Here is a 23,697-nt window from a genome sequence, read left to right as displayed (position 1 = left end):
CTCCTGTGTCTCCCCCCCTTGCCTGGCTGGGGTCCCACTGCCCCTGGGATGCACTGACACAGCCAAGGTCCCCAGCAGTGCCTCTATTTCTCCATTCGATGCATTACAGAGGAGACCACATGACCCCAGCCCTCCTTGGCCCTGGCAGCCTGGCCATGGGGCATTTCCCTGCCACTCTGTGCCTGAGCAGGGCAGGGAGCAGCCAGGGCATTGCATCCCACAGCTGTGAATCCCACTGCTACCCCTCCCCATGGTTCCTCCAGGCTGGGGCTTCCTGCTCCTCAGGGGCTTCAGCCTCCGGGGCTTCCTGTTCCTCTGTGGCATCAGTACTGGGGGCTTTGGCCTCAGGGATGACTTCTGCCTCCAAGGCCTCAGCATCGGGAGATTCCACCTGGAGGGATTCCACCTTGGGGGCTCCATTCTCAGGGGCTCCGCTCTTAGGGTCTCCAGCCTCAGTGGCTTCCTGTCCTGGGCTTCTCAACCCCAGGTCCTGCCTGGGCATCTCTGTGCCCCCCCCAGGCACAGCCCCAACCCCTGCCTGCTGCTCTAGGGGGGGTTGTGCTGGGGGTCCCTGGTCCTGGCCAGGCAAGAGCACCTCGGGGGGGTCCAGCAGCTCAGAGGGGTCCAGCAGTCCATCCCCATTCAGGTCCTGCCTTGCCAGGGCTTGGTCCACCAGTGCAGCCACCTATGGGGATGGGGAACAGGGTGAGGGCTCGGCCCAGGCGCTCAGTGGGGCATGAGGAGCCATCCCTGTGGGACCCACCATGTCAGGGTCTGGCTGCGCCCCAGCCTGTGCCAGCACCGTGCCAAGTAACTGCAGCAGCTCCAGCCCATCCAGGCGCCTGCTCTGGTCGTGGTCATGGAGCACAAAGAGGTAGAGCAGGGCTGTGGGGCATGGGGTGCTGTGGGGCTGGGGTCCCTGGCCCCACCGGCCCCTCAGCCCCCCCTCAGCCCCCGGTGCCTTACCCTGCTCCCGTGTCATGGCCTCCACGTCCTGCTCGGGCGGCCCCAGGCTCCGCACGGCGCTCCTCAGCAGCCTGGGGGGAGCAGGGCTGGGGTGGGAAAAGGCACCTGCCTCATGGCCCACCTTGCCCCACGGCCGGCTGGGCACTGCCCGTGCCCCCCCAGCCCCAGTGCACAGCCCTGGCTGTGCTGGGGTCCCGGATCTGTGGGGCTCCCCATGGCAGGACTCACAGCAGAGCAGGTGACTCGGGGCTCAGCGGGTCGGGATACGGATCCACGGCGGGCTCAGGCCTGGCCGAGAGACAGAGGGGGTTACCCGTGTCCCTGGGGGGCTGCCCACTTCAGCCTGAACCCCCCCAGCCACGGCTCCTGCAGATCCGTGAGTCCCGCCCCTCGCTGCGCAGCCTCGGACCTCTGTGCCTGCCCCTCCCGTGGCCACCTCGTACTCCACCTGCCCCTGCACCCATGGAAACACCACATCTCTGCCTCCCCTTGTCTGTGACCCCCCATTCCACTGCCATCACCGTGCCCCCCGTACCTGTTGGTCCCCGCCCTGGGGGCGGCCCAGGCCGCTGGCCCCAGCAGCAGCAGCAGGATCAGCATCACCGGCGGCTCCCTCCTCCCGCGGCCTCGGGCTGCGGCGGGACGAGAGCAGCGGGGTCGGGGGGCGGTGAGAGGGCCCGTGGGAACCTGGCAGGGAGAGGGGCGAGGGGCTGTGCTGGGAACGCGGAGCGAGTGGGACCGGTGGGCGCTGACTACCCAGTGCCTCCCCACGGTACCCACTGACCCAGCACAGCCCAACCCGGTACCGCCGGTGTCCTCCGGTACTCACTGACCCAGCACAGCCCAACCTGGTATCGCCGGTGTCCTCCGGTACTCACTGACCCAGCACAGCCCAACCTGGTACCGCCGGTGCACCCCGGTACCCACTGACCCAGCACAGCCCAACCCGGTACCGCCGGTGCACCCCGGTACCCACTGACCCAGCACAGCCCAACCCGGTACCGCCGGTGTCCTCCGGTACTCACTGACCCAGCACAGCCCAACCCGGTACCACCGGTGCCCCCCGGTACCCACTGCCCCAGTCCCGCTCGCGTGTCGGTTGCCCCGCCCCGGGGCCACGTAGCCGACACGTCTCGGCCCCGCCACCGGGGCCAGGAGCGGCCCCGCCCGCCCCGGTCCTGCCCTGCCCAGCCCGCGGGGAGCCGGCATTCAGCCCCACGTCCCGGGCAGCGCCAGCGGTAGCCGGGGCCCGGCCCCTCTAAACTGGTGGGCGTGGGCACAGCATAACGGGGTCACACCAGCGGGTGGGACCCCCCTAAACCCCCACAGTCCTGGGCACAGCCGGCCAGCCCGGCATCACCGACCCCCGGGCCCTGCAGCAGCACTGCCGGGGGCCTGTGCCGGCGCACACGGGCCCCGCTGGCCCGGGGGGCTCTGGGCAGCCGGGCCCCGTGCCGCAGGCAGCCCCCGAGGGCACACACCAATGCCCCAGCCCCGGCACGCTTCCCCAGCACACGCGGACACCACTGCCTTCATGCTCCAGTTTAATGGCAGCAGCAGGGCGGGGGGCCAGCAGGACCCTCTTCTCCTGGGCCAGGAGCCCCCCTGTCCCGGGGCCAGCCCCGCTCTGCTGCCAGCACAGTCCCATAGGGACGGCGCCTGCACGGCTCCCCGGACCGCGGCTGCTCCCCGACACCAGCGGGGACAGCGGGGCCAGGGCTGGTCCCTCATGTCCTTCACAGTCTGTGGGGGGAAGGTGGAGGCTGGGGGGGTCGCTCCTGGTGCCAGGGGGCCCCTCCAGGGTGAGGGGGCTACAGGAAGCCCGGGAAGGCGAGCTGCAGCAGCAGGATGGTGGCCACGATGAGCCCGGCGCAGAGCAGCAGCAGCAGCCAGACAGGGAGGGAGCCTGTGGGACAGAGGGGGGTGAAAGGAGGCTGCAGCCCCCAGGCCAGGGGAGCAGCAGAGGAAGCCCAGCCCTCAGCAGCCCCCGACGTACGGCGGGAGGGCAGCAGGTGCAGCTTGCAGCGGCTGTCCACGGCCACGCTGAGCAGCGCGGCCTCGTGGCCCCCCAGCAGCTCCCGCCCCGGCCGGCTCTCGGGGACGAAGGCCACGTCCGTCACCACGATGCCGTGGGCCTCCTTCACGTAGTACAGCCTCTGGGGGCACACAGCAGGTGAGGGAGGGGCTGTCTGGGGCCGGCAGGGCTGCCCCACACCCCTGCCCCAGCTCACCTGCAGCGAGAAGGCAATGTGGATGGCCACCGAGCCCGTCACTGTGCCCAGCCCCAGGAAGGTGCCCGAATCACTGCGGGGCAGGGTAGTGAGCGGGGGCTGCCACGGCCCCCACCCCGTACCCACTGGCCCTGGGCTACCTGATGGAGAGGCAGGAGACCACCTCGGAGCCGCAGGGCCGCGTCAGCAGGGGCAGGAAGCTCTTCCCGTCCCACTTGGTCAGGTAGCAGGGCGGGGGGCGGCGCTCCCGCTTGTGGGGCACCTGCACAGTGTAGAGCCGCAGAGCGCCGGCACTGCCCTCCACGGCGCCAAACCTGCCGCAGGGGAGAGGGCCGGGGGCATGGGATCCAGGGGGCACAGGGGAACACGGGGTACGGGGTACACGGGGCACGGGATCCACGGGGCGCGGGATCCACAGGGCATGGGATCCACGGGGCGCGGGATCCACAGGGCATGGGATCCACGGGGCACGGGGGAACACGGGGCATGGGATCCACGGGGCACGGGGGAACACGGGGCATGGGATCCACGGGGCACAAGGGAACACGGGGCATGGGATCCACGGGGCATGGGGGAACACGGGGCATGGGATCCACGGGGCATGGGATCCACGGGGCACGGGATCCACAGGGCACGGGGGAACACGGGGCACGGGACCCACGGGGCACGGGGGAACACGGGGCACAGGGGAACACGGGGCATGGGGGAACACGGGGCACACGGGATGCAGCCCCTCAGCACCACCTCTCCCAACACAACCCTGGCCCCAGCCCCCTTCCTGAACAGCTGTTAAGAGAACGCAGGTGACCCCTTCCCACAGACCCAGCATGAACAGTGACAGAGCACTGGCAGCAGCCAGGGGTGGCCCATTTCCAGCCCCAGTGGCCTCTCCCCAGCCTCAGCCCTGATGACCATGGCCACAGCCCCACAGCTTAGCCCCAGCCCCAAGGACCCTCCCTGTCCCCCCACCCAGTCCCAGTGCCCCAACCCCAGCCCCTTGATCTGCCCCCCAGCTCCATCCCCAGCCCCTTGATCTGCCCCCAGCTCCATCTCCAGCCCCAGCCCTCACCGGCAGGCCTGGTAGCGATAGGCCTTGTCAGGGATGCCAGGCAGGTTCTCGTGCCAGCGCAGCCCTGTCACCAGCTGGTCCTGCTGCCACACGCAGCACTGGAAGTCCCTCCCTGCCGTCACTACCTGCTGCACACAGCACAGGGGTCTGAGGCCACTCTCAGCAGGACCAGGGAACTGAGGAGCCACCTGACACCCACCTTGTTGTCAGGGCCCAGTGCGATGTCCTCAATCTCCCCATCGTGGGCTTTGAACTCCAACGTCTTCTTCATGCTGGGGAACTGCAGGGGCAGAGCTGGTGTGGGCACTGGGCATGGGCCAGGCCCTGCCACAGCCCCAGGCAAGTGTGGGGGGAGCAGTGCTGGGTAACTGCAGGTGCTGCTGAGCCAGCTGTCCCTGCCCAGTGTGTGCTGTCTGTCCCAGCTCCCCCTGCCCACCGTGCCCACATCCACTCCCCCACATCCCCCCAGCTCCCCGTGCCTGCTCACCTCTGCTCCCACCTGCCCCACCCCAGCCCTGCTGTCCCCCCGTGCCCCCGGCCCCGTGCCCACCTCCCAGAGGCGCAGGAAGCCGTCGGCGCCGCCGGTGGCGAGCAGGGCTCCGTCGGCGCTGAAGCGCACGGCCTTCTGCAGGGCGTCGGGGCTGAAGTCGGTGCGCACGCGCTGCAGGCTCTCCACCCTCACCTCGCGGGCCCCGCCGCTCTGCGCGCCGCCCGCAGCCCCCCCGGGGCCGGGGCCGGGGCCGCGCCGCCGCCGTGCGCCCTTGTCCCCGCTGCCTGCGGGCGGGACAGGCTGGCACCGGGACAGGATGGCACCGGCACACAGCTAGCACAGGGACAGGCTGGCACCGGGACAGCATGGCACCGGGACAGGATGGCACCGGGACAGGATGGCACCGGGGCACAACTGGCATCGGGATACAGCTGGTACTGGGACACAGCTAGCACCGGGACAGTATGGCACCGGGCACGGCGGTACCGGGACATAACTAGCATCGGGGCATGCTGGTACTGGGACACAGCTGGTACTGGGACACAGCTAGCACCAGGACACAGCTGGCACTGGACACGAATGGCACCGGGATAGGATGGTACCGGGCACGGCTGTTACCAGGACACTGCTGGCACCGGGCACGGCTGGAACCGGGGCACGGGGCAGCGCCCGTCCCCAAACACTGCACAGCCCCATGGCACCCAGCTCTGGCACTGGGAGGGTTCAGGGCAGGCACAAGGCAGTGCTTCCATCCCCAGAGCTCCCCACAGCACCAGGACTGGCACTGGGGGTGTCCAGGGGGTTCCAGGACAGTGCCCAGTCCCCACAGCTCCCCAGGGCACCCAGGGAGATGGGTTCAGGGCAGGTCCACGACAGGGATGGAGGGGGTCAGGGCAATGCCCATCCCCACTCCCTGCCCTCCAGCACTCAGGGCAGGCACGGGGAAGATGCAGGGTGGGCATGGGAGGTCCAAACTGTACCCTGGCCCCACAGTCTGGCCATAGCATCTGGGGGTGGGGTGGGCACAGGGCAGTGCCCCATTCCCAAAGCTTGCCGTGGTACTCAGGGCAAGCACAGAGAAGCTTAAGGACAGGCAGGCAGGGGTTCAAGGCAGTGCCCCATCCCCAAACCACCTCACAGACCCCCACATCCTGCCCCGTGGCACCCAAGGCAGGCAAGGGCAGGGGGATTCAGGGCAGGTACAGGGGAGATCCAGAGCGAGCATAGGGCTGTTCGCAGAATGCCTTATCCCCAAAACACCCTTCAGCTCCTCCCCACAGCACCCAGGGCAGGCAGGAGGGGAATTGAGGACAGGCAGGAGGGGAATTCAGGGCCATCCCCAAAGCACACCACAGCCCCGGGGACAAGTGCCTCACAGCGACTCCCGGCGAAGCGCTGTCTCACCGTCTTTCCCGGCGGCGCCCGGCCCCTCGGGCTCCTGCAGGCTGAAGCGCAGGATGTGGCAGCTGTTGTCCTGCCCGGCCGCAATCACGTCCCCGGCCAGCGCCATGGTCATGGTGGCGCGGGTTTCGGTGTCGTGGCAGTGCAGCAGCGAGGCGCTGAGCTGCCCCCCGATCTGCTCCAGCTGCAGGAAGTGCTGCGGGGCGGCAGGGCTCGGTCACGGCTGCCGCGCCTCTCCGCAGCCCGCACACCCCACCCCGCTCCCTCAGGCACACCGGGCCCCGCCGAGCCCCTCAGCCCCGCCGCCCCTCTCCGCCCGCAGCCCCGTCCCCGCTCCCCCGCACCACGCCATTGCGGATGCCGGTCTTGGCGGCGCCTCCGCCGCCGGCGGTGATGGCGAGCGGCCGCCGCGGGTGCAGGCGGACGGTGTAGAGCGGGAACGGCGCCCGGTACAGCTCGGCGGGACGCCGCGGCGCCATGACAGCGGCGTGACGTCAGCGCGCCGTGATGACCTCACGCGCCGTTACGTCACGTGAGCCGTAACCCCTGCGGGGCTCGGGGCGGGGGCGGGGCGAGGGGCGGGGCCACGAGGTCACGTGGGGCGGGGCACAACCCGGTGTTGGGGAACGGGGACACGTGGGACAGTGGGGACACCCCGGTACTGGGGAACGGGGACACGTGGGACAATGGGGACACCCCGGTACTGGGAAACGGGGACACGTGGGACAGTGGGGACACCCCGGTGCTGGGGAAACGGGGACTCCCGTGGGACAGTGGGGACACCCCGGTGCTGGGGAAACGGGGACACCCGTGGGACAGTGGGGACACCCCGGTACTGGGGAACGGGGACACGTGGGACAATGGGGACACCCCGGTACTGGGAAACGGGGACACGTGGGACAGTGGGGACACCCCGGTGCTGGGGAAACGGGGACATGTGGGACAGTGGGGACACCCCGGTGCTGGGGAAACGGGGACACGTGGGACAATGGGGACACCCCGGTACTGGGAAACGGGGACACGTGGGACAGTGGGGACACCCCGGTGCTGGGGAAACGGGGACATGTGGGACAATGGGGACATCCCGGTGCTGGGGAAACGGGGACACGTGGGACAGTGGGGACACCCCGGTACTGGGGAAACGGGGACATGTGGGACAGTGGGGACATCCCGGTACTGGGGAAACGGGGACATGTGGGACAATGGGGACACCCCGGTACTGGGGAAACGGGGACATGTGGGACAGTGGGGACACCCCGGTACTGGGGAACGGGGACACGTGGGACAGTGGGGACATCCCGGTGCTGGGGAAACGGCGGCTCCCGGGGGACAGTGGGGACACCCAATATTTGGGGAGACAGCGGTCCTGTAACTCCATGGGGACCCCACCATGTCTGGAAACATGGGGCACCTGTGGGCTGCTGGGGGACGGTGGGAATAGCCCGGTGTTTGGGGACAGGGCTCTCGTGTACCCTGTGGGCTCTTGGGGGGCAGTGGAGACACCCCACCCACTGCCTGGTGTGACCTTCTGGGACAGCAGGGACAGCCCAGTGCTGGGGCAGCTGGGGGTCCCGGGTACAGCAGCATTGTTCCTTGGGACCCTCCACCACCTGTGCTCCAGAACCATTTATTGGGGGACACCAAATACAAAGACAGGTGACAGGGGGTACTGGGGCAGCCCCAGCCCTGGAGCAGTGTGTAAGGCACGTGGCTGGGCCGGGGGAACCAGACAAGGTCCCAGCCTGGAGAGGGGGCACCGCTCCAGCACCCCCCAGCCATGGTCCCAGAGCCCCCAGGGGCAGCCCAGCCGTCTCCCCAGAGCCCCAGCCGCTGCTGTGGGGCGCTCCCCGCCTGTCTGTGGGTGCCCCTCCAGGCTGTGAGCTCCCCGCCCAGGGGTGGCCACGACCCCCGTGCTGGGGCATCAGAAAGAGGTTTCCTGCACGGAGCAGATGGGGGCACCAGAGTTGCGGATGTAGCCCTGTCCCTCCTCCTCCTCCTCCTGCCGGTCGGGGCCGGGGGGGGCCAGGCCATTGGGCACCCCCTTGCTCTTCTCTGCAGTGTCTGCATGGCCAGGGGCCTGTGGGGACAGAGCAGGGGCAGGGGAGGCACAGGGGAGGCAGCAGGGGCAGGGGGTACCCCATGTCCCCCTCCCCTGGGGTGCTGGCAGTCTGTCCCTCACCTGGGCAGGGTCGGCCGCCCCGCAGCAGAACCAGTGCCGGATTTTGGGGGGCAGGCAGCAGAGCAGCCGTGGCACCACCGGGGAGATGGTGCGGGGGTCCAGCGCCGCTGCCGGCATGGAGCCTGGGGGGACGGGGCCGTGAGGAGGGCGGGGGGCTCAGGGCGGCCCCCCCCGCCACCCCACACTCACCGGTGAGCAGGCTGACCAGGACCCCCACCAGGATGACGGTGGTGGAGTTGTGGGCACTGTACCACATGTAGGACAGGCTGTAGAAGCGCTGCAGCCCCGTGGGGCTGGGGGACACGGGGTCAGGAGGTGTGGGGAGCAGCACCTGCCCCCCGCACACCCTGAGCCCCCGTGCCCCTCACCTCGGGGGTGCTGCCGTGCTGGGCAGCAGGGTGGTAGCCAGCACGGTGCTGAGGTTGCCCACAGGGGGGAGTGCTGTGCTGTTGGCCGTGCCCTTGGCCCCTGCTGCGCCCTGCACGAAGCTGCCGATGCCGATCCAGAAGGCCATGGCCAGCCCGGCCAGCAGCCCCACAACGGCTCCCTGTGACAAGGGACACAGAAGGCACTGCCCCCGTCCGGGCTCAGGGCGCCCACATACCCACGAGGGCTGGGGGACACTGCCCAGGCCGGGGGACACTCACTGTGGGGTTGGCACAGGGAAAGAACATGCCGAGGCAGAAGAGCCCCAGGAGCGGGCCCCCCACCATGCCGAAGATGCTGATGGCTGCCTGCGGGGACACGGCCTTCAGCACCAGCCCTGCACCCTGGGGGTGCCAGAGCCGGGGCTCCCTCACCCCATTTGGGGTGCCAGAGCCGGGGCTCCCTCACCCCATTTGGGGCACCAGAGCCGGGGCTCCCTTCACCCCATTTGGGGCGCCAGAGCCGGGGGTCCTGCAGCCCCGAGCCTACCTGCAGCACAGGTCCCAGCATGGAGGACACGTACGCCATCCCCAGGCACAGTAGCCCATAACCGAGAGCTGGGGAGGGGAGTGGGGTGTCATGGGGGTGCTGGGGACCCCCACATCGTGCCAGCCCTGCCACTGCCCCCACCCACTCACCCAGCAGCTTGGAGAGCAGCGTGGCCCGTGACTCCGACAGCCCGGGCAAGTGCGGCCGCACCAGGTCCTCCATGGTCACCGTGGCCAGCGAGTTGAAGGCTGAGGAGATGGTGCTGGGGAGGAGAGGGAGCAGGAGGGGGCTCGGCCAGGACACCTGAGCCACCTGAGCCACCTGAACTGGCGTCCCAGGGCTGCCCGCTCACCTGAGGGCACCGCTGAAGAGGCAGGCGACGAAGAGCCCGGGCAGCCCCGGCAGGTCCCGCAGCACGTCCATCACGAAGTACAGCACCAGCTGCGGCAGGAGGTGAGTGCAGGGCTGGGGCAGCAGGGCACGCGCTGCGGGAGGAGGTCTCAACCCACCTGGTCGGAGGAGCTGGGGCGCCGGGCGGGCGCCAGCGGGTGCTCCCGGTCATAGACGAACATGACGAGGCCGGTGAGGCAGCTGAGGCACAGCATGATCTGCTGGCAGGGGAACACGGCGTAGCAGGAGCTGTGGGTGCCGGCGTGCGGCGTCAGGCGTGGGCGGCGGCGGGGGCCCACCCGGCGGGACCCCAGCCCCACTCACAGCTTGGCCTGCCGCTCGCTGCGGGCGCTGAGGTAGCGCTGCACCTGCGCCTGGTTCACCCCGTACAGCGACAGCATCATGAAGATCCCGCCCACGGCCAGCGACCAGAAGGTGTGACGCTCCAGGGGGTTGGGGTCCAGGCTGCGGGGAGGACCGGGGGGGTCACGGTGACAGGCCCTCACTGGCACCCCACGCCCCACGGGAAAGAGGGATGGACTGCCACACCGCACCGGGGTCCCTCTCCCCCGCCCAGGCTGCCCTAAGTGTCCCCACAACACGACAGGGGGTCCCAGGAGGTCACTCACTCAATGCCGGAGATCTTGCCCTCCTGCTCAGCCACACGCCAGACACGGGCCATGCCCCCCACCCGCCATGCGCCCACCACGATGACGGCAACCTGCCCCGCCAGCATCACCAGCGTCTGGAACACGTCCGTCCAGATGACGGCCTTCAGCCCGCCCTGGGGACACACGGCGGCCGTCACCACGGGGTCACCGGGCGCGGCAGGGGCACAGGGCAGAGCAGGGACTCACCAGCGTAGTGTAGAGCGTGCAGACCAGCCCCATGGTCAGCACCGCGCTCCACAGGTCGAAGCCCGTCACTGCAAGCGGCACAGGACGTTAATGGGGTGAGGGGCAGCACCCTCCTGGCACGGCCCCCCTCTCCTCACCATACCTGCGTTGAGGGCCAGCGCGGGTGCGTAGAGCACCACTCCCATGTAAATGACCTGCGGGCAGGGAGAGCAGTGCTGAGCCACGCCCAAGCCCCAAGCGCCGCACCCCGCACAGCCCCAGCCCCACTGACCATCTGGAAGATGAAGGTGACGGTGCCGAAGATTCGCACCGTCTTGTTGAAGCGCAGCTCCAGGTACTGCAAGGAGAGAGGTCAGGGCGCCTGAGTGAGGGTCCTGTGAGATCCCCAGAGCCCCCTGCACTCCCCATGTCCCTCTGCACTGCCTGTGTCCCCCTGCCATCCCCAGAGCCCCCTCCACTCCCCGTGTCCCCCTGCCAGCCCCAGAGCCCCCTGCACTCCCCGTGTCCCTCTGCCATCCCCAGAGCCCCCTGCACTCCCCGTGTCCCTCTGCTGTCCCCAGAGCCCCCTGCACTCCCTGTGTCCCTTTGCCATCCCCAGAGCCCCCTGCACTCCCCATGTCCCTCTGCACTGCCTGTGTCCCCCTGCCATCCCCAGAGCCCCCTCCACTCCCCGTGTCCCTCTGCTGTCCCCAGAGCCCCCTGCACTCCCTGTGTCCCTCTGCCATCCCCAGAGCCCCCTGCACTCCCTGTGTCCCCCTGCACTCCCCGTGTCCCTCTGCTGTCCCCAGAGCCCCCTGCACTCCCTGTGTCCCTCTGCTGTCCCCAGAGCCCCCTGCACTCCCCGTGTCCCTCTGCCATCCCCAGAGCCCCCTGCACTCCCTGTGTCCCCCTGCACTCCCCGTGTCCCTCTGCCATCCCCAGAGCCCCCTGCACTCCCTGTGTCCCTCTGCTGTCCCCAGAGCCCCCTGCACTCCCCGTGTCCCTCTGCCATCCCCAGAGCCCCCTGCACTCCCTGTGTCCCCTGCTCACCTCATAGGTGCTGGTGATGCCCAGGCGGTAGAAGACGGGGATGAAGATGTGCGCGGGGATGAGCAGCCCCAGGAAATAGGAGCAGCCAAGGAACCAGTACTCGGTGCCGAAGAGAAAGATCTCCGCTGGCACGCCCAGGATGGCTACAGCTGACTGGAAGGAGGCCAGCAGGGACAGCGCCACGGGCAGGCAGCCCATGTCACGGTTGGCTAGCAGGAACTCCTGCACCGTGCGCTGCCGGCCGCCGGTGAGCGCGTAGAACAGCCCGATGGCCGAGGACAGCACCAGCAGCAGGGCGAAGATGCTGTAGTCGATGGCCGTGAACTCCATGCTGAGCGTCCCTGTCCCGCTGCCCCGCCGCTGCCCAGCTGCCCTGCCGCCTTCATGGGCACGCCTGACCCCAGCAGCACGTCCTGAGCAGCATCAGCCGGGCCCTGGCAGCTGCAGGAGGGACGTGTCAGTGCTGCAGGGACCTTCGCTCGCTCTGTCCCAGCCTCAAGGACCCAGAGCTGGGGAAAAAACGGCCAGACCCTCCTCCTCCTCCTCCTCCTCCTTCTGGGCCGGGCTTGGCCACGCCTGGGCGGCCCCACCTGCCCCGCTGAAGGAAATTGAAGAATCTTCAAAGGGCAGCAAGACAATGGCTACAAAAGCAGTCCCACAGTCCCACCCGGGCCCCCCGGCAGCACCGGCACCGCCACGTCCGGCACAACCGGCCAAACCCAACACAGCTGCCTCCGGTGCAGGACAGCCCGAATCCCACCTGAGCCAAGCCCAACACGACCACCCCCGGAGCTGAGCAGCCTCGAGCCTGCAGTGCCAGTCCCACTCGAGCCAAACACAACCTGGCCCACCCACCCCAGCATTGCACAACCCCACCAAACCCGGCAGCACCGGTCCCACCAGCACCAAAGTCAATCCAGCCCAACCACTCCAGCACCCCACAGCCCTGTCAGAACTGCCCCCAGTGCAAGAGCTTGGCCAAGCCCAGCATAATTGCCCTGGCTCTAATGGCAGCCCCATGCTCTGGGGCCAGCACAGCACAGCCAGCACTGAGGCAGCTGCTCTGCACCAGAATCAGCCCCACCGGCAGCCCCTGCACCTGCAGAACACGCGGATGGGGCTGAGGAGGGCAGTGAGCTCAGTCTGCACTGGACAGGGGGGACAGGAGGAGCCCCACACCTTTGTCCCAGAATGCAGAAGCTGTGCACACCACACGCACACACCACACATCCCACAGGGCAGGGATGGACACGGGGCTGGAATGGACAGGGGAGAGCTGGCAGCCTCAGGGGTTCTGGGTGTCAGCCAGGTGGAGCAGACACCTAAGCATCCACTGGCTCTGGCACCCTGACCCTGCTCACAGGGATCTCCCCAGAGCCCCCTGTGCTCTGCCCCATCCACAGTGGAACAGGAGGGGACAGCTGGGCTGCCCCTGCCTCCCTCCATCCAGAGGACAGCGGGTGTGGGGAGCTGGGAGCAGCAGGTGCTGCTGTGGGTCCCCCTTTCCCAGCCTGGGAGGGGGTGCAGGCTGCGGGGGCCCCTCTGTCCCAGCAGGGCAATGCTAGGGCCACAGGGAGGGCAAGCCTGGAGGGGGGATGGCAGATAGGAAGTGGCACAGAGCTCACCGTGATCCCATCATGATCCCTGGAGGAATGCTTGCCTGGGGAATGCTTGGTGGGATTAGGCTGAGCCCCTCCTGGCAGCCCTGGCACAGCCTGCCTGGGCCTGCCTGCCACAGGGCCGGGGGCAGCTGAGCTAGCACGGCTTTCTGCAGCACCAGCAGTGCCAGCAGTGTCTGGGTGGGGAATGGGGTGAGAGGGCAGAGTCTCTGCTGCCACCAGCGCTGGCCTGTCCCTGACCGGGACACGGCTCCACGTGCAGCAGCTCACGGCCGGAGTCCAAGGTCATTCCCCCATCCAGACTAAACATGGGAGGTTACACTGTGTCCCCAACGGGCACACAACAACCCCAGCCTCCTGCATGGCCCCGGCCCAAGGCTCCCACGCCCCAGCGACCCCTCGGTGTCCCTGAGGCTCTGCTGCCTCCTGCCCTGCTGTCCCCACATCCCCATCACCTGCTGATCCCAAGCCCTGCTGACCGGTCACCGCACTGAGGCCCTGCTGCCCCCTCACCCAGATGTCCCAGAATGTCCCCGCAAAGCTCAGCAGCCCCAGCCCCAGTGCCGCTCTCCCAGCCCTAGGGTGCCCGTGTCCCCACGTGGTGGCCATGCTGTCCCTGTCCCCGCTGTCCTCAGCCTGCCTTCCCCCGTGTCCCCGCTCCTCCTGCTCCATCGCACCCGCCTTGTCCCCCCTTGTTCTCCGGGACCCCTCTCGTGGCGCCGCTGTCCGGTGTCCCCACCCCGGGGCTCTGAGGGGCTCTACTCCCCTTTCCCGGTGTCCCCGGTGCTCGCGGTGTCCCTAACACAGGACCCTGCTCCCCGTCCCCGCTGTCCCCATCCCGGGGTTCTGCTCCCCGTCCCCGGTGTCGCCGGCGCCCCCACCCCGGGAGCGTGCCCGCCCCGGTCCCCGTTGCCCGCGGTGCCCCCGGTGCCGGTGGCGGGTGTGACCTTGTCCCGGCGGTCCCGGTGCGACACTCACCGGCAGCGTTCACCCCATGTGAGCCCGCAGCCGGGGCGCACCGGGATGACGCCGCGAGCAGGCGGGGCCGCTCCCGCCGCCGCTTCCGCACGGCCGCCGCTACCGGCATCACCGCCCGGGGCTGCTGGCCCGGTCCCCGGCCCCATCCCCGCCCCGCCCCTCCGCCGGTCACCGCGCCCCGCTGCCCGCGCTGCGGGGGCCCCTCCGTGGCGCCGTTCGGGTCCAGGGAGCGCCCGGCCCGTGGAGGCGCCGGGGACACCGGGCACGGGCCGCCCCGCCCGCTCGGTGCTCCCGGTGTGCGGGGATGCTCGGGGCTGGCGGCGCCGTGCGCGGGGTCGCGCTGCTGCTGCTGCCGCTGCTGCTGCTGCCCCGGGCCGCCCGCGGGGCCGCGGTGAGCGACGGGGAACAGGGCCGGGGGCACGGAAAGCAGGGGAGGGGGGAAACGGGGGGCGCCGGTGGGCAGAGGGTGTCACGGAGCAGAGGTGCCGACAGGTCAGGGAGGGCCCGGATCGGGAGGTCCCGGGGGAAACCGAGGGTCGGTGAGTCCGCGATCGGGACTGTCCCGAGGTCGGGGGTGTCCGGGCGTCAGGGAGCCGTGGGTTGGTTACCCTAAGGCCGAGGAGGTTTGTCCTTTTCCAGGGAGCGGCAGTACCGGGAGTTTGGGACGTGCCCGGGGTTTGGGTAGTACCCGGTTCGGGGATACCCGGGGGTCACGAAATGCACGGGGGTCACGGGATGCACGGGAATTTCGGGATGCCGCTGTGCCGGCGCCGCCCGTGACCCCTCGACCTCTGCAGGTGTGCGGGCTGTGCCCGGGGCCGCCGCGGAACGGCTCCATCGTGTCCCGGTTCTGTGAGTCCCGGGGCGGCACTGAGAGCGACGGGCGCTGCTGCCGGGAGAGGGGCCCGTCCCCAGGGCGGCTTCTGGGGTACGGGGGGCCCGGGGGAGGACGAGGATGCAGAGGCTGGGGGCGAATCTGGGGTGCTGGGGGCTAATCTGGGGTGCTGGGGGGATGGACGGTGCCGGGATGGGTTTTTGGGTTCACAGTGATGTCAGGGGAATGGCGGGGCTGGGGAATGCCTGGGTGGAACATCCTGGGTGGTGGTGCAGGGGGACCAGGTACAGGCAGGGGTCAGGATGGCTGCTGGGGGTCACAAGGGCATCAGGGGAAAGTGTGGGGGACAGGCATGTTACTGTCTCCCCCAACCACTGCCCCTTCCCAGGCTGGACCTGAGCAACTGCTCCCTGCACAGTGTCCCCCCGGGACTGGCCGAGGCCACCACTGCCATCGTCCTGTGAGTTCCCCCGGGGCCCTGCAAGGAGCTGGGCCGGGCTGGGAGAGGGGCTGGGGGCAGGTTTGGTGGGACATTCCCATGGGCCCAGGCCAGCACAGCCATGCCATGCTGGTCCCAGGGACAGTGGGCACTCTCTGCCCTCGTGGCTGGTGGTAAAAGTCCACAGAGTCTGAACAAATGGAAACCACCCCATTTTAAAATGGGGCACCCTGGGACTTATCTGTCGAGGCAGCCTCACCCCTGTGCCCAGCAGGAGCATGGGACAGATCCTTCTGGAGTTCTGTCACGGTGGCACCATTGTCACCCCTCCCGTGAGGGCCTGTGCTGGCAGGTGAGAGATGAGCCACGTGGTCACATCTTGGCTTTTGCCACAGTCCCACACCGTGTCCTTGTCCCCAGGTTGGAGAGACAGGAGTCAGGGAGGTGACTCATCTGGACTGGGCACAGGGCTCAGTGTGCAAATGAGCCCAGCGAGCTGTGGTGGCCCTCAGGGCACCATGACACCTCAGCTTATCAGTGCTTCTGTTAATGACCAAGCAGTCCCTCAGCAGCTCTGCAGAGACCTTTGAGCCCTGGCTGTAGGGCTGCGCTGCCGGGGGAGGGCTGTGGGTGATGGGCCCCTCCCGAGGTTCGGTGAGGTGCTGGGTTACCCCCGGTGCCTGCCAGGCCAGGGGTGCCGGATGGGACTGAAGGTCTGTGTGCTCGCAGGGACCTGACTGAGAACCCGCTGACAGCTCTCCCCGATGGCTCCTTCCTGGGCTTCATCCAGCTGCAGAGCCTGTGAGTGCTGGGGGTCGGGGCTGGGGGCGGCGGTGCCGGTGCCGAGCTCTGCCCCAGCGCGGTGCCGGTGCTGAGCTGTGAGTGCTGGGGGTCGGGGCTGGGGGCGGCAGTGCCGGTGCTGAGCTGTGTCCCCAGCGCGGTTCCGGTGCTGAGCTCTGTCCCCAGCGCGGTGCCGGTGCCGAGCTGTGCCCCCAGCGCGGTGCTGGTGCTGAGCTGTGAGTGCTGGGGGTCGGGGCTGGGGGCGGCAGTGCCGGTGCTGAGCTCGGTCCCCAGCGCGGTGCCGGTGCCGAGCTGTGCCCCCAGCGCGGTGCCGGTGCTGGGCTGTGAGTGCTGGGGGTCGGGGCTGGGGGCGGCAGTGCCGGTGCTGAGCTCGGTCCCCAGCACGGTGCCGGTGCTGGGCTGTGAGTGCTGGGGGTCGGGGCTGGGGGTGGCAGTGCCGGTGCTGAGCTCTGTCCCTAGCGCCGTGCCGCTGCCGCTGGAGTGTCCCGGCGGGAGGGACGCCTGGCAGGACGTGACAGCGGACGGGAGCCGCCGGCTGTGCCACGGGCAGAGGAACCCCTGCAACAGCTCCGTGGAGCTCGGTATGGGGGGGCTGTGACCCTGGCAGTGGGGCTGGCAGTGGGGTCTGGCCTTGGCCCCTGACCCCTGCTCTGCTCTGCCAGCCTGGCCATGTCCTGAAAACTCTGTGTGTGCTCCTGATGGCCCGGGGCTCATCCAGTGCCTCTGTGACAGCCCCTTCCATGGCTACAAGTGCCTGCGAGAGGTGAGTGCCTGTGGGACCGAGCCCGGCTCTGGCTGTGCCCCGGCCAGATCTGCAGGGGCTGTAGGGAGCGGCGATGCTCACTCCTGGCCCCGGGCAGGGCACGTTCCCGATGCTTCTCTTCGGAGGAATCCTGGGCACCGCCACTGTGTCCCTGTCCCTGCTGCTGTGGGGCACCCAGCGGAGGAAGGCCAAGACCCCCTGAGCAGGGCAGGGGTCGCGCCTGGGCTGGAAGCTCTGTGGCCTGTGAGGGTCTCGGGATCAATAAAGCTGCAAGTCCTCACTGTATGTCAGTCTGGTTCTTTTCTGGGGAAAGGGAGGGTGCACAGGGGGCTCAGTGGAACCCAGGGGAGGGGAGCCATGAAAAATCCCAGAGAATCCCACAGAATCCCACAGAATCCCCGCGCTGGCTGCGTGCTTGGCCCCGCACACACCCGACCCCAAATCTGCACCCGGGTCCGGGCCGGGCCTGCGCCGCCACCTGAACCCTTGAGACCAATAGGAGGCGAGTCCATGCAAATGAGGCAGCGCCGCGCCGCATGCCGGGAAGAAAATCCCCCGCGCTCTCCCGCTGCCCTCGCGCGTCCGCGGGCGCTGCGCGGGCCGGGCCGTGCGGAACGGGGCGCGGATTTTTGGGCCCGGCTGCGTGCGGGGCTGGCGGGGCCGGGGTGGCGGTGGGCGTGTGTTGTGGGTGCGTGCGGCGGGCAGGGGCTGCGGGCGGTGGGCGGTGGGGTCATACTTACCTGGCAGGGGAGACACCATGATCAGGCAGGTGGTTTTCCCAGGGCGAGGCTCATCCCTTGCACTCCGGGTGTGCTGACCCCTGCGATTTCCCCAAATGCGGGAAACTCGACTGCATAATTTGTGGTAGTGGGGGACTGCGTTCGCGCTCTCCCCTGGTTCTGCGGTTCAAGGAAAGATTTAGTCGGTTCGGCGATGTCGAGCGGAGCTCTCATTCCGCGCTGCCGTGGCCGCGGTCGCTGCTCGCCGTGTACCGAGAGCACAGCGCGCAGCCCGGCCCTGCAGCGAGCACGGCCCGAGGGACACGGCAGCCGCGGCATCCGGGACCGCGGGTGCAGGAGCCGATCCGGGCCGGGTCTGGGATTCTCCGGCAGGACGGGAAAGCAGCGACGGCGGTCCGGTCGTGCTCTCGGTGCGCAGCTCGAGCACAGCCGCCGTTCAGGGGCATCCCAGGTCCTCTCTCCGAAAAGGCTCTGCCGGTGCCCGGGACACGTATCCCTGTTCCCCGCAGGAATTGGCCAGCGGATCCCTGAAGGGGCCTCTGAGCTGCTGCCTTGGGAGCCGGGATGGTCCCGGCCTGTCCCGGGCCGTGTCTGCAGGAGCAGGGAAACACCCGGTGTGTAACGAGTCCTCGCTGGGAACGGGCGGGGAGATCACTGGGTCACACCCGGCCGAGCCCGAGGCCGCCCGTGCAACAGAGACGCGACAGCGACAGGGCCGGAACGACCCGAGAGCAGAAAGATGCCTTTGATCTTGTGCCTGTAGGATACAGACGGGAAATCAGTCATCCCCGGGAAAACTCCGCGGATGTCGCATTCTTCCAGAGTTGAACTCCGCTTTAGTCTTTTAAAATCTTTCCTTGAACCGCAGAACCAGGGGAGAGCGCGAACGCAGTCCCCCACTACCACAAATTATGCAGTCGAGTTTCCCGCATTTGGGGAAATCGCAGGGGTCAGCACACCCGGAGTGCAAGGGATGAGCCTCGCCCTGGGAAAACCACCTGCCTGATCATGGTGTCTCCCCTGCCAGGTAAGTATGACCCCACCACCCACCGCCCGCAGCCCCTGCCCGCCGCACGCACCCACAACACACGCCCACCGCCACCCCGGCCCCGCCAGCCCCGCACGCAGCCGGGCCCCAAAATCCGCGCCCCGTTCCGCACGGCCCGGCCCGCGCAGCGCCCGCGGACGCGCGAGGGCAGCGGGAGAGCGCGGGGGATTTTCTTCCCGGCATGCGGCGCGGCGCTGCCTCATTTGCATGGACACGCCCCCAGCCGCGGAGCGCCGGCCCCGCTCCCGGGCGCTGCTGCCGGCGGTACCGGAGCTGCCGGGTCGCCTCCCGCCCGCGCTGCCCGAGGTGAGGGGCCGCGCCCAGCGCCACGGAGGCTGCAGTGCCACCCAAGGTGCTGACAGGTGCCCGTGCTTCCCTGCCAGGTGTCCAAAGTGCTGCTGGGCGCCCACGCGCTCCTGGCCAATGGCTCTGTCATGTCCCGCGTGGGCACCTCGCAGATCGCCCTGGTCTCCAAGGCCTACAACGTGCCAGTCCTGGTCTGCTGCGAGACCTACAAGTTCTGCGAGCGGGTGCAGACGGATTCTTTTGTCTCCAACGAGCTGGGTACGGCTCCTGTCCCTTTCCTCCCACCTGGGACCTTCTCTCCCAGTCCCTGCTGTGAACCGTGACAGGCTGCCCTGCCCTGCCCTGCCCTGCCCTGCCCTGCCCTGCCCTGCCCTGCCATCCCTCCTGCTGGGCAAGGGGCCACCACTTGCCGGCAGCGGCACCTGGCAGGTAGTGATATAAGTAAAATTTGGTTGATATTTGTTGCGACTTGGAGTTTGTTAGTTTTCTAAGTTAATTGTTATAATGTTGTAGCTCCAGGGGGAAGTTCGTTGTTTTGGGGGGTTGGTTAAAGTGTTCCAAAAAGTTAATTAATGTAAGTTAAAGGTTTAAAGGGGCTAAGTTAACTGTTATAATGTTGTAGCTCTAGTGGGGAAGTTCGTTGCCTTTTTGGGTTGGCTAAAGTGTTGCAAATAGTTAATTAATGTAAGTTAAAGGTTTAAAGGGGTCCAGGATGTGGTGTGGGCTGTTCCAGGGAGACGTGGTAACACCTCGGGGTGAAGTCAGCGCAGTGACAGCAGCGCCACGGGCTGCGACAGGTGGAAGGAACTGTCCCATCACTCGACGCCCCGAGAGAATGATTGGACAGGAATGAACGCCACTAATTACCAATGGAAGCCCCGGAGACGGAGCATTCACCGCGAGGATCCAAATCCCACCAATTCCGGACCGAGGGGGTGTAAGAGGGAGTGTCGGGCTGCCGCTCGGGGTTTCCAAGGGAGCACCCGCTGTGTCAGGGTGGTGATGCCCTGTGTCGTGTTCCGGCTTGCCGACAGGGGACTCGGGCTTATCTCGGGTCCTCCGCCTTCTAAGCTGTGTACCAATAAACGGGTGCCGGTTTTTTGAGAGAGAGTCTCTGCTCCGTTTTGAACAACCGAGCGGCTCTCAGATAAAGCCCTGGCCTCGTTCATAACAGTAGTGGTGGTGTGTGCTGCTCCAGGGGCAGGGTGGAGAGCTGTTGTCCCTCCTCCTGATCCTTACGCTTCCTAATCCAACGCTGCGGCAGCAGCTTTGCAAGCCCGGATCCAGGGGACCTCGGCGCCCGGTCCCTGCCCCATCCCCATCCCCATCCCCATCCCCGGCTGTGCTCGAGCTGCGCCCCGAGAGCACGACCGGACCGCCGTCGCTGCTTTCCCGTCCTGCCGGAGAATCCCAGACCCGGCCCGGATCGGCTCCTGCACCCGCGGTCCCGGATGCCGCGGCTGCCGTGTCCCTCGGGCCGGGCTCGCTGCAGGGCCGGGCTGTGCGCTGTGCTCTCGGTACACGGCGAGCAGCGACCGCGGCCACGGCAGCGCGGAATGAGAGCTCCGCTCGACATCGCCGAACCGACTAAATCTTTCCTTGAACCGCAGAACCAGGGGAGAGCGCGAACGCAGTCCCCCACTACCACAAATTGTGCAGTCGAGTTTCCCGCATTTGGGGAAATCGCAGGGGTCAGCACACCCGGAGTGCAAGGGATGAGCCTCGCCCTGGGAAAACCACCTGCCTGATCATGGTGTCTCCCCTGCCAGGTAAGTATGACCCCACCACCCACCGCCCGCAGCCCCTGCCCGCCGCACGCACCCACAACACACGCCCACCGCCACCCCGGCCCCGCCAGCCCCGCACGCAGCCGGGCCCCAAAATCCGCGCCCCGTTCCGCACGGCCCGGCCCGCGCAGCGCCCGCGGACGCGCGAGGGCAGCGGGAGAGCGCGGGGGATTTTCTTCCCGGCATGCGGCGCGGCGCTGCCTCATTTGCATGGACCCGCCCCGTCTCTCCTCGGCCCCGCCCCCGCGCTGGCCCCGCCGCCCCTCGCACTCGCCCGCCCGGGCAGCGCCGGGAGCCCCGGGAGCCGCGGAGCCGCTGCCCCGAGCCCGCGGGCGCGGCTCTTCCCCCGCTCGGGCCGGGTTCTGTTCCGGTCCGTGGCCCGTGGGTCGGCGCTCGCCATCTCCCGCTGCCGCAATTGCCTTTTCCCCGGCTCCTGCCCGCTGCTGCCGCTGCCCCTCCCGGTGCCTCCCGTCCAGACCGTCCGTTCCTCTCGGGCTTCTCCTTTCCCTGAGACAGATCAGCCGAGTGTTCGGCGTTAGAGGAGAGCTGCTCAGTCACAAGCGTCTGTCTGCAGCGACCGATGAGCAGCTGAAAAACCTGCACGGTTTCGTTCAAATCTCGAGGAGCCATTTCCCCCTTTGAGCTGGATTTTCCCCCCCAGAGGCAGGGACAAGGTGACGCTGCTCACCCCGGGGACACGGGAGCAGACGGTTTCACAGCCGGCACCGCACGGGGCGCGGGGGTCTCTGCTCCGGGGCCAGAAGGGCGTCGGGATTTGGGACACCCATGCACAGCAGCAGGCTGGGCTTAGCTAAGTTCCTGTAACTCTTGAACCGGTCTATGCCGATGATTTAGGCTCTTCTCGGGGGGAATTAGAGGGGTAAATTCGAACTGGCAATAACCCAGACTCTAAAGAAGAGCCTGTTACCATTTCCAGTCTCCTTGGGCCTCTCCTTGTTTCAGGGTTGGTCTTTCCTTACCGGCTGCACTCCCCGTTTCAGTCCAGCTTTTGGCAGGCTCAGGTTTCTCTCTTGCCCAGGATTCCCAAAGCCAAAGCAGAGGCACGAGTGCACCTCAAACTTCACCGGGCATTTCCTGCTCTTCCCCCGGGTTTCCCTGGGTGCGTGGGCAGAGCTGCACTCTCCTTGCATTTTCCAGAGGAATATGCAAACTGGTCAGAGAGCTCTGGAAAAGTTAATTGTGCGTTTAACTTGCACAGCAAACCCTGCCTAAGCAATGGCAAAGGGCACTGGGGCACGTGGAGAAAGCGATGGGGTCACTTTGCCTTCCCAGTCCCGAATTCCAGGGGCTGTAAAACGGTCCGAGGGATTTCCTGCCCTGAGGGATTTCCTGCCCTGAGGGATTTCCTGCCCTGAGGGATTTCCTCCCATTGCAGCACCAACAGCGACCCTTTGCTCCAAGGTCCCTTACAGCCGGTAACTATGGAACGAGGTATTCCAGTGTCCACTGGGAAATCCAGCGCTGCCATTCCCTGGCTAAACAGGAACCAAAGGATTGCCCGGGGAAGTGGGAGATGTTCCAGTCCCCTTCACTCCAGCCCAGTTTCTTCCTCTTCTGATTTTTCCTTTGTCCCTGTTCAGCCCATCCTGCCTGCAACCCACACCCTGCTACTTTTGGAGGGCCAGTCCCAGCTCAGGACCTTGTCCCCAAAATTCACCTCTCCTTCTGCCTCTTCGCTGCCCCTGACAACGGATCCAGTCATTTCTTTTGGCTTTTCTCCTTCTCTTCTGCCTCTTCCCGTCGCTACAGGCATCACTAGGGAAATAACCATCCTCTCTGCTCCTTGTCTTTTCTGGAGTTTCTTTCCTACACCTGGCACGGACAGCGGGCAAGCATCGTGTTAAAGAGCACCGTGCTTCCTTCCCTTGCCGTGCCCCGATTGGTTTGGGATCCGGATCCCTTTGGGATCTGTGTCCATTTGGGGTCTGGGTCCGTTTGGGATCGGGATCCCTTTGGGATCTGGATCTGATTGGGATTTGGATCCATTTGGGATCTGGATTAATTTGGGATCTGGATCCATTTGGGATCGGGATCCTTTTGGAACCTGTGTGTTTGGGATCAGGATCCATTTGGGATCTGTGTCCGTTTGGAATTTGGGTCTGTTTGGGATCTGAATCCCTTTGGGATCTGTGTCCGTTTGGGATCCGGGTCCGTTTGGGATCCGGGTCCGTTTGGGATCGGGATCCCTTCGGAAGGATCCGGAGGGCCGCTGGACGCTCCCGGAGCCGCCAGGGGGCGCTGCGCCGAGTCTCGCGGCGCGAGGCGGGGTTTGGGGAGGGGGCGTGGCCATGCAAATCATACCGGAGAGGGGCGGGACCCAGGGAGAGACGGGGGCGTGTCCATGCAAATGAGGCAGCGCCGCGCCGCATGCCGGGAAGAAAATCCCCCGCGCTCTCCCGCTGCCCTCGCGCGTCCGCGGGCGCTGCGCGGGCCGGGCCGTGCGGAACGGGGCGCGGATTTTGGGGCCCGGCTGCGTGCGGGGCTGGCGGGGCCGGGGTGGCGGTGGGCGTGTGTTGTGGGTGCGTGCGGCGGGCAGGGGCTGCGGGCGGTGGGCGGTGGGGTCATACTTACCTGGCAGGGGAGACACCATGATCAGGCAGGTGGTTTTCCCAGGGCGAGGCTCATCCCTTGCACTCCGGGTGTGCTGACCCCTGCGATTTCCCCAAATGCGGGAAACTCGACTGCATAATTTGTGGTAGTGGGGGACTGCGTTCGCGCTCTCCCCTGGTTCTGCGGTTCAATGGTAGAATTATGATTTGGTGAGCTCGGTACAGGTACAGAAACCTTTCCCGGCAATTGCCGTGCTGTTAGAATTGCTCCTATTTCCAAAGCA

At 67.5% G+C, this 23,697-nt stretch overlaps 5 protein-coding genes and 4 non-coding genes across 19 annotated transcripts in view; 4 read left to right on the top strand and 5 right to left on the bottom strand.

The window, feature by feature from the left end:
* Positions 1-6,667, bottom strand: part of PREB (prolactin regulatory element binding) — a 59,945-nt gene extending 53,278 nt beyond the window's left edge. The window contains exons 1-9 of one of the 2 annotated variants that reach the window (XM_056488707.1): positions 6,502-6,667; positions 6,161-6,353; positions 4,817-5,040; positions 4,462-4,546; positions 4,267-4,387; positions 3,338-3,511; positions 3,198-3,270; positions 2,963-3,122; positions 2,753-2,872 (exon numbers count right to left, since the gene is read on the bottom strand). In XM_056488707.1, coding sequence (XP_056344682.1) covers positions 2,778-2,872; positions 2,963-3,122; positions 3,198-3,270; positions 3,338-3,511; positions 4,267-4,387; positions 4,462-4,546; positions 4,817-5,040; positions 6,161-6,353; positions 6,502-6,636 — 1,260 coding nt within the window. In that variant the 5' untranslated portion in view covers positions 6,637-6,667 and the 3' untranslated portion in view covers positions 2,753-2,777. Of the gene's footprint in view, positions 1-2,752; positions 2,873-2,962; positions 3,123-3,197; positions 3,271-3,337; positions 3,512-4,266; positions 4,395-4,461; positions 4,547-4,816; positions 5,041-6,160; positions 6,354-6,501 lie in introns of both variants that reach the window. The other variant, XM_056488706.1, reaches the window with a different exon arrangement.
* Positions 69-2,084, bottom strand: CGREF1 (cell growth regulator with EF-hand domain 1). 5 transcript variants are annotated; one of them, XM_056488716.1, is made up of 6 exons: positions 2,041-2,084; positions 1,502-1,598; positions 1,195-1,254; positions 967-1,052; positions 764-885; positions 69-685 (listed from the first exon to the last, which is right to left on the bottom strand). In XM_056488716.1, exons 2-6 carry the CDS (start codon positions 1,564-1,566, stop codon positions 239-241), a joined length of 780 nt encoding a protein of 259 aa, XP_056344691.1. In that variant the 5' UTR covers positions 1,567-1,598; positions 2,041-2,084; the 3' UTR covers positions 69-238. The 5 variants fall into 5 exon arrangements, with proteins under 5 accessions (XP_056344691.1, XP_056344688.1, XP_056344692.1 ...); XM_056488713.1 differs by having other exon boundaries at positions 1,996-2,065; XM_056488717.1 differs by having other exon boundaries at positions 967-1,037; positions 1,996-2,065.
* A 1,101-nt stretch (positions 6,668-7,768) lies between the features above and the next one.
* SLC5A6 (solute carrier family 5 member 6) lies at positions 7,769-14,213 on the bottom strand. 4 transcript variants are annotated; one of them, XM_056487583.1, is made up of 16 exons: positions 14,125-14,213; positions 11,528-11,961; positions 10,770-10,835; positions 10,641-10,692; positions 10,499-10,566; positions 10,271-10,425; positions 9,966-10,106; positions 9,761-9,890; positions 9,604-9,692; positions 9,401-9,513; positions 9,252-9,319; positions 8,984-9,070; positions 8,705-8,907; positions 8,526-8,629; positions 8,337-8,458; positions 7,769-8,234 (listed from the first exon to the last, which is right to left on the bottom strand). In XM_056487583.1, exons 2-16 carry the CDS (start codon positions 11,855-11,857, stop codon positions 8,079-8,081), a joined length of 1,884 nt encoding a protein of 627 aa, XP_056343558.1. In that variant the 5' UTR covers positions 11,858-11,961; positions 14,125-14,213; the 3' UTR covers positions 7,769-8,078. The 4 variants fall into 4 exon arrangements, with proteins under 4 accessions (XP_056343558.1, XP_056343561.1, XP_056343559.1 ...); XM_056487586.1 differs by having other exon boundaries at positions 8,705-8,883; positions 14,094-14,126; XM_056487584.1 differs by lacking the exon at positions 14,125-14,213 and adding an exon at positions 13,153-13,584.
* Positions 14,214-14,235: 22 nt separating this feature from the next.
* Positions 14,236-17,247, top strand: ATRAID (all-trans retinoic acid induced differentiation factor). Its single transcript, XM_056487588.1, has 7 exons — positions 14,236-14,515; positions 14,922-15,052; positions 15,348-15,419; positions 16,128-16,199; positions 16,659-16,780; positions 16,862-16,962; positions 17,060-17,247. Exons 1-7 carry the CDS (start codon positions 14,429-14,431, stop codon positions 17,162-17,164), a joined length of 690 nt encoding a protein of 229 aa, XP_056343563.1. The 5' UTR covers positions 14,236-14,428; the 3' UTR covers positions 17,165-17,247.
* Positions 17,248-17,694: 447 nt separating this feature from the next.
* LOC130251938 (U1 spliceosomal RNA) lies at positions 17,695-17,858 on the top strand. The gene has a single exon (XR_008840260.1). It is a non-coding gene; the product is annotated as a U1 spliceosomal RNA (small nuclear RNA).
* Positions 17,859-18,571: 713 nt separating this feature from the next.
* On the top strand, positions 18,572-20,099 carry LOC130251151 (translation initiation factor eIF-2B subunit delta-like). Of its 3 annotated transcripts, none has more exons than XM_056487574.1 (3): positions 18,572-19,056; positions 19,134-19,314; positions 19,752-20,099. In XM_056487574.1, exons 1-3 carry the CDS (start codon positions 18,736-18,738, stop codon positions 19,907-19,909), a joined length of 660 nt encoding a protein of 219 aa, XP_056343549.1. In that variant the 5' UTR covers positions 18,572-18,735; the 3' UTR covers positions 19,910-20,099. The 3 variants fall into 3 exon arrangements, with proteins under 3 accessions (XP_056343549.1, XP_056343551.1, XP_056343550.1); XM_056487576.1 differs by having other exon boundaries at positions 19,790-20,098; XM_056487575.1 differs by having other exon boundaries at positions 19,134-19,325; positions 19,790-20,098.
* Positions 18,574-18,737, bottom strand: LOC130251957 (U1 spliceosomal RNA). Its single transcript, XR_008840278.1, has one exon. It is a non-coding gene; the product is annotated as a U1 spliceosomal RNA (small nuclear RNA).
* Positions 20,100-20,669: 570 nt separating the features above from the next.
* On the bottom strand, positions 20,670-20,833 carry LOC130251942 (U1 spliceosomal RNA). Its single transcript, XR_008840264.1, has one exon. It is a non-coding gene; the product is annotated as a U1 spliceosomal RNA (small nuclear RNA).
* Positions 20,834-23,427: 2,594 nt separating this feature from the next.
* Positions 23,428-23,591, top strand: LOC130251956 (U1 spliceosomal RNA). The gene has a single exon (XR_008840277.1). It is a non-coding gene; the product is annotated as a U1 spliceosomal RNA (small nuclear RNA).
* The last annotated feature ends 106 nt before the right edge of the window (positions 23,592-23,697 follow it).

The sequence above is a fragment of the Oenanthe melanoleuca genome, chromosome 3 (assembly GCF_029582105.1).
Source record: "Oenanthe melanoleuca isolate GR-GAL-2019-014 chromosome 3, OMel1.0, whole genome shotgun sequence".
Taxonomy (NCBI): Eukaryota; Metazoa; Chordata; class Aves; order Passeriformes; family Muscicapidae; genus Oenanthe; species Oenanthe melanoleuca.
Note: the sequence above shows the minus strand (reverse complement) of the source record. Positions and strands in the feature narration are given on the sequence as shown.